Source organism: Numida meleagris, chromosome 1 (genome assembly GCF_002078875.1).
Source record: "Numida meleagris isolate 19003 breed g44 Domestic line chromosome 1, NumMel1.0, whole genome shotgun sequence".
NCBI lineage: Eukaryota > Metazoa > Chordata > Aves > Galliformes > Numididae > Numida > Numida meleagris.
The window spans coordinates 40399596-40412962 of record NC_034409.1 but is presented as its reverse complement, the minus strand read 5'-3'; the positions used below and the strand labels follow the sequence as shown (position 1 = coordinate 40412962).

The 13367-nt window shown below is 38.0% G+C and overlaps 1 protein-coding gene across 9 annotated transcripts in view; it reads right to left on the bottom strand.

The window, feature by feature from the left end:
• The window catches only part of PTPRQ (protein tyrosine phosphatase, receptor type Q), a 123553-nt gene that overhangs the window by 54463 nt on the left and 55723 nt on the right, over window positions 1–13367 (bottom strand). For 8 of the 9 annotated variants that reach the window (XR_002434671.1, XM_021385259.1, XM_021385254.1 and 5 more), the window contains 6 exons: window positions 8566–8731; window positions 7790–8080; window positions 7229–7504; window positions 6294–6445; window positions 2898–3039; window positions 462–731 (listed from right to left, as the gene is read on the bottom strand). Coding sequence is in view for 8 of the 9 variants with exons in the window: in XM_021385259.1 (XP_021240934.1) it covers window positions 462–731; window positions 2898–3039; window positions 6294–6445; window positions 7229–7504; window positions 7790–8080; window positions 8566–8731 (1297 nt within the window). In the remaining variant the exon portion in view is untranslated. The remainder of the gene's footprint in view (window positions 1–461; window positions 732–2897; window positions 3040–6293; window positions 6446–7228; window positions 7505–7789; window positions 8081–8565; window positions 8732–13367) is intronic. The other variant, XM_021385258.1, reaches the window with a different exon arrangement.

The window sequence follows — 13367 nt, the reverse complement described above, 5'->3', positions numbered from 1 at the left end:
CTCTGAGTCAGCTCTGAGTCAGGTCTGGCTTTTCATCAGCTCTGATTTAAAAGAAAGGGTACTTTAGGTGAATGCTTGCATGCATCCACGCTGAACACAGTAGTTAAGATCATTGCGTTTTTCCAGCCAATGCTGTAAGATATGAGCATGCTTATCACTAATATTAAAAAAATGCTTCTATCAAAAGCAGATTTTGAATCCTGTTGATGGACAAAACGGTCCTGAGCAAACAAGAGGATGCATTACCTAGGTAAAACTTACAAATCACCAAAAAGCTAGAAAGGAAGGGACCTATTCTAAAACAAGAGAAAGAAGCCCCGTTTTTTTCTTATCCACTAGTAGAAGCAAATTTTAAAAGGACAAGGATTCAGCTGCCTGTAGTGAAGCAAGTAATTCAAGCCTGCTTGTTTCATAGTCATCATTTAAATTAAAGAAAATAATTAACTTCAGTAATTAGTTACCTTTTTCTGGGAGTGTACTGGCATCGCATATCTGTTCTTCACCATCACCAGCAGATGTTGCAGCTTTTATTTTAAACTGGTGAGAAATATTTGAAAGTAGATTTTGGAAAGTATGCAGTGTAACAGAAGATGAAAAATTTGTAGAACTTCCTTCAACTGTTATGACGTAATGAGTAATCACACCATTGGATGAAGCAGGGGGGTCCCACTGCACCAGGATCGATTCCCAACTTGTTGCAATACAATGCACATTCTGGACAACATCTGGTACTTCAAAGATACACATGCACCAAAGATTAACATTCGCACACAATTAAAACCATAATCACAGAGAAATATAGTTGGAGAAGCAGAGACATAACATTCAGAGAGAAGGTGAAATATTCCCGTGACAGATAAATAGATACCATAACAAAAACAGGTTGAGAGAGCAACAAAAAAATCTCTGCTAGTACCTGACATAGAAGAGGGCACCTATCTGGCTCTTTCCTAGTTGTGTGCTCCAGTTTTATCTTCACTTCTCATATTTCCCTGCTTTAGTAATCAAAGTGTAGTAGAACGTACACAGTAGTGTAAAACTCATATACTCTACAATAGTATCAACAGCAGAAAATTTTTATTTATCTCTCAGCTTTGTTTTTTTTAGGCACTGTATCATATCTCTCCTTTCAGCTTAGCCATGACTTGCACAGAAGTCATGGGCAGGTTTCAGAGCTGTCTTATCAATGCTGTTGCCTCATTGTTCCTCTATTGTTCCTTCTCCTGCTAAGTCCCAGCAGGAGAAATTTGTAAATGTTCATAAAAATTGAATAAAAGTAGCACATACTATACTCATGCTGAAAATAGAACACTTAGATGTGAACAACTGATTAAATAAAACAAAGAATGAAAGTGTCTCAGAAAAGGCTAAATTTCTGGCTATACAAGCTAAAAGAAAGTGAATACATAATAAGCCTACTTCCTCTGCTGAAACATGTCCAGGAATCCATGTAACAGTCAAGGGACTGTTGCTGAGGAACCAGAAATAGAGGGGAGCATGTTAACTATCACTGCATAAAGGTAGATGAATCTCTTTAAAAAGATTAATTTTCTTGTCAGAGGCTAAAGAACACTTTTAAAAAAAAAAAAGCAACATCTGAAGAAGAAAGATTTACTGACACGTTTAATAAAGACTAGAGAATGCACCCTTAGATGAACTCAATGAAGAACTGAACAAAGAACTGCCCAGAACCTGAGCTGGAGGGAAAGAAAACAATCCTACAACTACTTGAGCATAAATCTTTTTTAGAAAAATGGCTAGACTACACCCCTTTGGCAATGTATCTCCAGCATTTCTGAAGAAAGTACTACAAGAATGAACTGTTGATGACAGAATGAGTCAACTGAAGGGTGACTGGATTTTTGGCAGGACAGCCTCCAGCTGCAGGGATCCAACATCCAACCTGATCCAGTTTATGGATGGTCCAGATTTCTCTTGGTGTTCTAACTACTGGATACAATAAACCACATAATTTTTTCCAGAACTGCTGTCATATCAGCTCTGGAAAGAATATTTCACTGGAAGCATAATCTTGAAAAACTTCAGTCAGTGTATGGAATCTTTTGTTACTTCCTCTACTCTTTCTGCTCTCCATGTAAGGGAACCTGGAAGTTCAGACACGGACTTCTATCCATGCTAGTGCCCTGGACATCCCTTGTAGAGGAGAACAGCCTGGGGATTGCTCTGACCTAACAAAGAGCTGCAATTTTGGCCAAAAGTCAGCTTCACAAATTCACAGAGCTCCAGGTTTCTCTTCAGCAAATGTTGAATGTTCACTTCCACATTATATAATTTTTTGTTTTGAAACAACATGCAACTTCAATATGTCTAGAAGGCACATGTCAAAACTATAGATAATTAATGAATTTAATCAGTTATATTGCATAGAACTCCCCAGATGTCAGGAAGAACAAGAGCTAACAAATTATGATATTTAATTTAAAACTGGTTTCCTTTGCTAAAATAAATGATCAAAAATGTTAAAAAATTACATTTTCTTAATAGAATTTCCAGTTCATTTGCCAATCTTTTGTCCAGTTAGTTTTGATACTGTTAAAAATTCAGTTATTTTCACAAGGATCTGAATTATTGCTTTGATCTGCAAAGTCTGATATCTATCTAATTTTCCTCCCTTTATCTGTGATGGTATTAAAAGATTTATAGTAGCCATATAAGCTTCTCACTTCAATGAGGACATTTCTAATTCAACACTTCCGACATCAGACTTCAAACCCTGTCTATGCAGTACAATAGAAATGTGAATTGGTGTTACAGAAGCAGAAGATAATGAGATAGTGTGTTGCACTTTCTCTGGATAGAAGAGGAAGACTCCTGTTCAATGACACGAGGAAAATCTACATAAACAAAATGGTAGCTTACAAAAAGCCATGTCTAACCTGATTCCATTGTTGTAAACTGGACAGCATTACTGAACTGATTGCCATTCCCAAGTTTGGTAAATGCAGAGACACTGATAAAATAAGTGTTGAATGGTTCTAATCCATCGAGGTTTGCCTCATTGCTTGAACCTGAAATATTCTTAAAAAAGGAAAAATTATTAGTACACAATTAATCTTTGTGAACATTGTGGGCCTCACCTTGAACTCACTGAAATAAGAGAAGATTTAGAGCTATAGTCTTGCCTCTTCTCTCAGTAGCTTTCAGTCAGACAAAGTAGTTCCTGAGCTCAACTAAAAGGAATGCAGGGTCAAATTCTTCCTTTCCTTTCTCTCCCTCTTTCACTGTGGCTGGTGAGGAAGATATGCCAAAGGATGGTATCATAATTACCATAGCATTTTTAGAACAGATTAACTCCACATATGCCTTTTTTTCCCAATACTGAGAACTCTTGCTACCTCTACACCACCCTCTCTCTATGAAACTCTATCAAACTCCTACTTCTTTACTACATGTCTTCAGTGAAAGAGGTCATGGGTCATAGCTTCACATTTCCCTCAGTTTATCTGAGTCACACACAGAGTTTGATGAAGAACTAAAAAACACAGTTCACTTGCTTATAGCAGTTCTTTAGAGTTATAGCATGTTTAGGGTTGGAAGACATCTCTGAAAGCCATCTGTTCCAACCCCTGCTCAAGCATGGAAACCCAGGGCAGGGTGCCTAGGCCCATGCCCAGGCAGCTTTTGAAGATCTCCAACAAGGAGACCCCACAGCCTCTCTGTGCAGCCTGTGCCAGTGTTCTGTCACCTGTATGGCACAGAAGTGCTTCCTGAGATTTAGACAGAACTAGTTCATACCCATTTTCTCTTATTCTGTCACTGGGTACCAATGAAAAAAGTCTGTCTCTGTTCTCTTTGTATCCTCTCTTCAGGTATTTATACACATCGATAACATACTCACTGAGCCTCTTCTCTAGACTGAATAATCCCAGCTGCCTCAGCCTCTCCTCACAGGAGAAGTGCTCCAAACTCTTTAACATCTTTGTGGCCCTTCATTCTACTCCTTCCAGAATATCCATGTCTCTTGTACTGGCAGACTCAGAACTGGTGACAGTGCTCCATCTACAGCCTCAACAGCACTGAGCTGAGTAGAAGGATCACCTCCCTTGGCCTGCTGGTGACACTTTTCCCAGTGCAGCCAAGAATACTATCAGCCTGCTTAGCAGCAAGGGCATGCTGCTGGCTCATGTTCGACTCTGTGCCCACCAGGACCCAAGGTCCTTTTCCGCAAAGCTGCTTTCCAGCAGGGTGGCTCCCAGCATGCCCCAGTGCCTGGAGTTGTTCCTCCCCAGGTGCAGGACTCTGCACTTCTCCTTAGTTGAACTCCATGAGATTCGACTCAGCCCACCTTTCCAGCCTGTCAAGCTCCCCCTGGATGGCAGCACAGCCCTGTTGTGAGTCAGCCACTCCCCCAGTTTCATGTCATCTGCAAATCTACTGGGGCTGCACTCTACCCCTCATCCCAATAATCAATGAAGATGTTAAGAAGGACTGGACCCAGTGCTGACCCCTGGAATACTTTGCTAGCTACTCGCCTCTGAGACTTTGTACTACTGATTACTGTCGTTCTGGGCCTAGCCATTCAGACAATTTTCAATCCAATTCACTGTCTGCTCATCCAGCTCTTACACTGACAGCTTCTCTATGAGGATCTTATGGGGGACACACTGCCCTTAAGTCATATTTTGTGCATATTTTGAAAGGGCTCCAAAAGCAGGTAGAGATCTGAACTTCTGCAAGGAAAAAAAAAATAGTGCTACAAAGATGGTGAAAGGAAGATGTATGAGGAGCAGCTGAAGTCCCTCAGTTTGTTCAGCCTGGAGGAGACAGAAGGGAGACCGCATCACAGTCTACAGCTCCTCATAAGGGGAGCAGAGGTGCAGGTGCTGTCTGCTCTCTGGTGACAGCAACAGGGCCTGAGGGAATGGCATAGAGCTGTGTCAGAGGGAGGGACAGGTAGGAAACCAGGAAAAAATTCCTCTCCAGAGGGTGGTCAGGCACTGGAATAGCCTCCCCAGGGTCACGGCACCGAGCCTGACAGAGTTCAAGAAACATCCGGACAACACTCTCAGACATGCGATCTGATTTCTGAGTGGTCCTGTGTGGAGTCAGGAGTTGGACTCCGTGATCCTTAGGGTCCCTTCCAACTCAGGATATTCTATGATTCTAAAATTGGGAAAATTTTGTAGGATTCACGTTATTAGAGAATTATGGTGCCTAACTACAATATTTCTAAACAAATTGCTTTCTGTCTTTCTCGTTGCCACAACCTAAATCTGGTTTCTTGGACATGAAGAAATGTGGGGCATGGTATTTGCATTCAAATACTGATGCAGTTTCTGTAATTTATTTGGATTGGAGTCTGCCTCAGAGAGACAGTGGAGAATAACCTTTGGGGAACTTCATGAGATCTCAGAGAACGTGTTTCCAAAGGCATCTGTTGTATCTGCATGGTGCCTCTGCTCCTCCAAGGACCATGGAAGGATCTAGGGTCATGCCAGAACTTCATTTCCCATGGGGACTGCAAAAGACTGCACAGTAGGCAGATGGGGAATGATTTCTGCATCTCATAAGTTTAACAGCACAAGCACTTCTCTTGCATGCTAAGTCTCTGGAATTGCTGAGGGAGTTTCTCTTCACCGTCTCACAGCAGACCTTACACTGTCTCAAACTTATAGCTGACTGCAGCAACGCCTTTTCACTCTGGCTTTTACCTGTGTCTCTCGTGGACACCGTACAGTTTCTAAGTCTGAGACGCAATCCCGGTCTTAGCTTGCTGCCCTTACAGTTCGTGGCACCTATTTTATACCATTCAAGGAACCAGACATAAATGCCTTGATCAATTTCTATACCTAATTTTATAGCATCTATGTCAGTTACATTTTATTCTGTTATTCTGTAAAAATAAACAAATGAAAACCTCTAAACAAGTTTTAACTGTTTGTTTTTTTTTTAAGATGATGACAAATCTCTTTTCTTCTTTTTGAATGCTGGAAGCCCACAGATACAAAATGGCTGAACATAGGCAGCCACAAAACAAGTCACTTCTGTCATTTTCTAACATCAAACTTACAAGGAAATATGAACTAAAGATTAATAAAGCTTGTAATTAGTGAAATATTAGATGCTGAAAGCAAATTAAGATCTAACTACATTTTTCTATCAAATTTTAAAATCTGAGTTACATGCACAGTGGGAGGGTAGGTAAGCTCTCTTAACTAACAAGAATTTATAGAAGTTTCCTAACTAAAGTATTTGTCATAAATTTTGTTTGTAAAAGATGAGAAAAAGAATTTATCTGCCAAAGAAATTAAAAACAAATATTACAAACATACCTGATAAAATATTTTTTCAGTGTTGTTTTGATAAATCTTTAAATTATATCTTGTAATAACACCATTTGGCTGAGGACTTGGATCCCATTTTAGCCACACTGAATCTGCAGTGTAGTTGGTAATGGTCAAATTCTGGGGGGGGGCTAATGGCACTGCAAAAGATAAATGCTCTTTAGTTCCAAATTACAAATATTCCAGGCAAAACGAAACACTTCAGAGAAGCAGCAGAATATATGAATGTTTGTTACCATTTGTATTTTAACTCAACAGATCAGCACTTCGTTCCTGTTTATTTACTTTTCTTTCTTTTTGGCCTGATACAAAGACCATTAACCAGGAATATGTTTAGTCAGCAAGGAATCTCCTCAGATATCTAAAAAAACTATATATCACTTCAACAGGCCCATTGTCAGAACTAAGGCATTTAACAAGTCATAGTATTTATTCTTGGAATAAAATATATTTGTTTTCCTACAGCTTATATATATATACCTACAAGATAGCATCATTTACCACAAAGGTGAGAGGAGGTCCATGTAAAGGAGACATAAAAGAAAGTCAGAAATATTTCCATGTTTTATAATTTTTCAATTATGTACAAAGGAGAGATGAAGAGGAAGGCATAGCTGCTTTCTTCAAGTTCCTTGGCACTCAGCCAACTGTGATACATTCCGGAAGCAAAAGATGTTCCTCCTTGAAGTTACTTTTGTAATCCTATGCAGAATATGACCTCCTCTGGCACACTGTGGTGGGAGGAGGAGAACTCAGAAAAGATTTCTCTTGTAGCGTTTCTTTCTTCTGAGAGCTCTTCACACAAGACCATTGGAAAATTAATCTTTCATCTCAACTCTTTCAATGTGTGATGTTCAGATTTAGCTCAGATGCAAGAACATACAGCCAAAACTTCAAAGCCGGTTACAATCACATTTGCTTACCTGACTCATCTGTGTAGAAATGAAGCACAGAAGACGGACCAGATCCTTTTATAGTTCTTGCAGCTGTGTAAATACTGTATAATGTGGATGGTACAAGGTCTTCCAAGATGATAAAATTATTGGTGGTAGAGAATGAAGTATTATTTTCTGGCCCAAGCAAATTTAAATCATAACTTATTATAATACCACTTGGCTTAACAGGAGGATCCCATGAAAGCATAACTGAGGTAGTTGAGAGATTTGAAAATGTTTTGATTATAGGTGCTGATTCTGGGACTACACAAAGAAATGAAAAAGAGAATAAAAAAGGATAACCTCAGAAAAATATGCATTATATAAAAAACATGTTTTAGCTAGATTAGCTAGTTTAGATTAAGTTTTGTTCTGCGTAAAGTACACTTTCATGGCCTCAGCGCAGAAATGTGTACCAGTTGGTTGTGCTATTTTATCACAAAATGAAGTTTTAAATAAAATGAGAAAGAAAGAAAAACTTTGTTTTTCTTTTCGAAAACTATTTTCTACATTTCATTAGGAATTAATAAAAACTATTCTTAAACTTACCATCTTCATCAGTTCTTATATGCAGACTTAGAGCATGCAGTTCAGATGATCCTTTATCAGTAGCTGGTGTGATTTTCAGAATGTAATCGGTATATTTCTCCAGATTGTCAAAAATGATGCTTGTATTGTAAGTAAGAAAAGACAGTATCTTATTGGTTCCCAGCTGTAATAAACTTAGAGAAACATGAAAGAAGACTAAACCGTTTGGCTGGGATGGTGGAAGCCAGCTTACATTTACAGAAGATGAGGAAATGTTCTGATAGACCAGATTTTCAACAGGACCATCTGGGACTGGAAGAGACAAACAAAAAATAAATGTGTGGACTGCAGCAATAAACAACCTAAAACCAAAGCAGAAATACATGCCCAAAGTGTGATTATTTGTAAACCTCATTTGTAAAACATTAAATATTTTGTACATTTTGTATTCTTAAAATTATTTATTTTTTACGATCAAAAGCAAAATATTTTCACGGCATATATGTATAACCATCTCTGTTACATTTGGCTAATTAAAGAGCCTTAATGATGATTTAAGATCATTTTCTTATTGCTTGCATCCAAAGAAGGAGCTTATGAACTACATTCTCTGTATTACAAAGCAAAGACTCAAATCAAAATGTCTTCCAGGCAAAGGAAAATTTAAAGATGTGATTTACTGGATTGTTTTTATTTTAACTTTGCCATCATAAAGGTAAAGTCATTTTAAAACGAATAAATATTTAATAAATAGAAGCATTTATATACACTGTAACATTAAAAAGTTATTCACTTACTATCCTGATCTGTATACACATCTATTATCTCACTGGTTTTGTTTCCATCTCCAAAAGCTGTACTTGCAGTTAACCATATAGAGTAATGGCTGTATTTGGCCAAATCATCCAGAACTGCAGATGGGGACATATTGACATTGCTGTCATTATCATAACTTGTGAAATTCTGAAGGAAAAAGAAATGAGTTGTCACTGAAAATTAATGTTATTTATTCATTGATTTCTCTTTCTAGCTTCTCATTTAGCCATCACCACCACTGAGAGAGATGATTCACCATACTATTCAGGAGACATAAATCTATACTTTGACTACAAGTAAGTTTCAATTTTTTTATGGAAATACGCAAGTTATTTATTCAAAGATATCAAGTATTACTCCTGGTAAGCACCACAGGATACCAAACTGAGTCATCCTGCTGTTTGCAGTTGTTGAATATCAATCCACTTTTTTTTTTTTTTTTTTTTGTAATCACATTAAGTCTGTTAATATTGAAGTGAATTCATATTACAACGGGTAAACAACAAAAAAGTCTGATAATTGTTTATAGATTACATGAGCACATGTGATTGTCTAGTCTGATCTATATAAAGTAAACCAAAGCACTTCCCTCACTTTATTCCCAATGTAAGTTGATCTTACAGAAAATTGTCTTTTTAATTTTGAACTAGACGTTTCCTGGAGTAGAGATCTCACTGTAACACCTGATAAATGGTTCCTTTAGTTAGTTATGCTTATCATTTATAACAAGTCATTATTTCTAATGCAAACAATCATCTCCAGTGGATTGTGTTGAACTGAAGGGACCAACAGAATTCTTTTCCTCGTGCAGTTGTTTGCTATCAAAACACAACTGCATGAGGACCAAATCCTACTTTCTTTCTTCCACACTATATACAAAATTTCACCAAAACTATGATTGCTGTAATAGTTTACTGCTTCGGATCAGATACTATGAGGAGGCTGTTCTGGAATGAACTATTTTGGAAACTGGAAAGAAAAGAATAATTCATGTCATTTATGTAAGGTCTCCTATACCATATAGCAAGCCTGTCACATCTTATTGTTTTAAAGGAACCTCACTCAGAGAGCCCACAGTGGTTTGGCCTGGCATTTGAAAACCGCAGAGAGGTCATGGATGCCAGAAGGCTACTCAGATCCCAAATGGGGTAGGAAGTCAAAGTTTTGCTCCAGCTTTGAAGTATCAGTAGAATTCCTCTCAAGCAGCCACAATGCCCCATTTAGCAGATGGCATCAACAGTGAAAATGACTATCTTTGTATATTCAGAAATACTGTGTATAAACAAGGCATTCTAAAACCATGTACTAAAAAATAGGCTATATTTCTCTTGAGGAAAGTTCCTATTGAAGTCACTATGATATACTCTACCAAATAGCTGAGTCAATACTGTAAAAACTGATTGTTTGGTACATAATCTCTTTGCCTGCCTGCAAATTCTATTGATTTATATATAATATAACATGACCTATTATTTTGTACAGGCAAAATTATGTTATTTCTGAAGGAAAAAAAAAAAACACCTAAACAGGTAATACTTAGTGATTTCCCTGAGATATTCACACCTGTATCTGAAGACCTAGTTTTGCCAACAGTTACTAGCACTCACCTACAGTGAGTAAGCAGTTCATTCAGTGCTGAAAATGCAAGCATTTGCTATGAATACAGAACAGAAGCTGCCTGAATTGACAGCACAAATTTCTATATCCACTCCTACTGACAGAGTTAAAGCACATGGACAGGATTGTATGAAAGATCAGGTTAGGTCAACATCAGGCAAAATACAAAGAAATTCTACCTTTACATATGACTTTCATCTAAATGTAGATGGAAGATAACACAGTCTTCTTGTAAATAACTGAAAAAGATTGGGAAGACCTTTTCTTTACACTTCGGCAGAGGAAGATGCAGGAAACTAAGGATCAAATTCTAAGGGATTTAATTAAACAATCTGATGCTCAAGCACAGCATGACAGAAAATGCCTTTGGAACCAGATGCATCATCCTACTATCCTCCTGTTATTACTACTATTGTATATTTTTATTATGAGTAATACTTAGTAATTGACAGTAATAACATCTAGTATTATCAAAAAAGGACTTAAAATATTTCCACGGTTTCAAGGTAAAAATGTCAAAGGTACCACATCAAATTTTGAGTTTAGATTTATAGGGAGTTTACTAGTATGAACAGCTGAAAATCCAACTCTTATTTTAAAAGGCATACCTTTACAATTTAGTCAGCCGCCTGTCAGTTTGGCATGTGGTGAACTAACATGAATGCTGTAACAACAGGGGTTTTGGTGGCTCAACAAAAACCTTTTTGAAGAGACAGTCCCATTAATACAAGGAGCCCCAGGAATAATAATTGGGGAATACCTCAAACTTCCAGTATGACAAAGTATTGGAAAAGAATACACAAGTAAGTGTAAAGGTGAACAGGAAGAGCTGCGTGGGTACAAACTGAGAAAAGATGAAACTTGTACTAATTGTACCCTGGGGACAGAACACTATAGGAAGTTTTACAATTAACTGTGGCTGCAGATGAAAGCAAACAGCTTAGGATCTTTGGCTACAGCTGAAGAAATTCTTCCTTCTATCCCCTTCTTCATCCATACATGAAAGAAGTTTTGACATAGCGAAGTATCAGATTATTAAAAGCAGCATGTAAGCAATACAGGCCATGAAAGTGTCAGCAGAAAGTAGTACCTTCTTCACCCTCGGAAGCAGCAAAAATTTCCATTGGCATAAAGCTGTAATTAGTTCTATTCAGACAATGCAACACTGCTCTTCTTCACTCTTGATCTTTTCCCATTGTTTCTTTTGTTAGGTTCACTGTACCATGTTGTTATTTTAAGTTAGGATATCACATGACTCTGATATCAGGTGAGTAGTGATACTTTCAGGGCTAATCCAAGCCATCCCGTAAGGAATGTAACACACACTGTTTTCTGTCTTGCTTCTTGTGGGCTGTACTTTTCTGATGCCACCTTTTCGAAAATCTGTGGTGTAGTTTAGAGAGTAGAGTTTCCCTTTTTTCCCTACTGGTCATACTGGTTTGCTTGTTAATATAGCACACTGCTTGCAACCCTTGTCTGCATTCCAAGATGAATCAAGGCAAATTCCACTCTGAACTGCATCCAGTTACATTCACTTACTCCATCTTCAGATGGCGGAGTTGGATGATGTGGGTTCTTACATTCAGTTTCTAGAAGGACAGCATGCTTTTTCTCTCTGCTTAGCTCCTGGTTCTCCTGCCCAATCTGGAGCAGGACAGTTGTCATGTGTCCAAGCACAAATTTATATTTGTAATTAGCACCTTTCCCACTTCCTTTCCAATTAAAGCACAAGTGTAGAGTGATTGAATAAAATAGTTTGTTCAAGTCAAAAATGTTGCTTATGGATCATAATTTAGCAACAAGACAATTGCTTTCATAGATTCTTTCACTTATTAAGACAGTAAGACTGAGAATGTGGGTAGTATGACTGCTTGAAGCATCACACAAGGAACCACTGCAGGAATCCAGCAGCATGACATAGTAGTGGCAAGAGCTACAGTGCAGGAGCTGCTCTTGGTCAGAATGTGTCATCTCTTTACTGAACCGGTGCAGAGTTAGGAACAGAAAACAAGAAGTAGTAATTTGCCTAGACTAATGACAGCAGAATCTGAAAGATACAGCTGAACTTGAATCTAGCCTGGAGCAAGGGATGGTTTCTTCTCTTACCTGCTAGCAATGCTGCCTGGAAGGCACTCAAGTTATTACCACAGACTATCACTTCACCTGACTGTACTTCTGGAAATCATTACCTTTACTTGATAATGATCAGTGTATGTGGTACCAGTCAATCCTCCCTCTCTGACAATTTTTTCTTTCAGATCCTGTCAGTATCCCACAGAAACAGCCTGCTCATCTACCAAAGTCCTCAAATCTAATCTCCATTGCTAAGTTTTCCTTCTGTTGTTCTGGTCTAAATTCCAGGTCTGAGCATTGAAGCCCTTCTGAATGGACAGCCACAGTGTGATTTTTCATGTAGACCTGTAAAGAAAAGGAACTATACATCATTTTTCTACCCTGTTAACTTATGTAATTTTTTCTTTTTTAGAAAAAGAAACTGCTCTTTTCCTGTGACTTTCTGTATCACATCAAGAAGTAAATTGCACTCTTGATCTCAGGTCTTTTGATTTTTTTTCCCTAAATGAAGTGCTTTACTCTGAAACTACAATTTCCATGTTTTTAACAATGTTATTCATAATAAGTGCTTTATTCTCCAAGGAGTTTGAAAATGTATGAGGACTTTTATATATATACCAGTTACGCTGGCTTTCACACGTGCATTTCTCTGTTGTAAAAGCATAGTATGAAGTATCTGACAGAGATGAATTTTCAACAGTTGTTTATTTTCTCCTGTTTGCAATGTCTTACATCTATGGAAATGCCAAAGAACAGGATAGCAGTAGGTATGGTGGTTGCCATGCCAAATAGTGAACAGAGAGGGATGTGAATGGCAGAAGGAGTTAAGGGGAGCAGGCAGATAAGGAGTGGATCATGATTTGAGACATCAGTGATGACCTCCCATGGCCAGTAAGAGACAGATACAACAGTATCTGAAATTTATCTTCTGATAGTTTTCCACAGTGGAATGAGTTAAAAAGCAAAGCTGAAAGGGTGAAAATGGTCGTTTCCACACCTAGAAGTGCAGCTACTGTCAGTATTTTTCTGCTCTCAACCACATAATATGACAGTGCAGCAGTACCTTCTACCCATGCCACCATTCTTCCCTTGT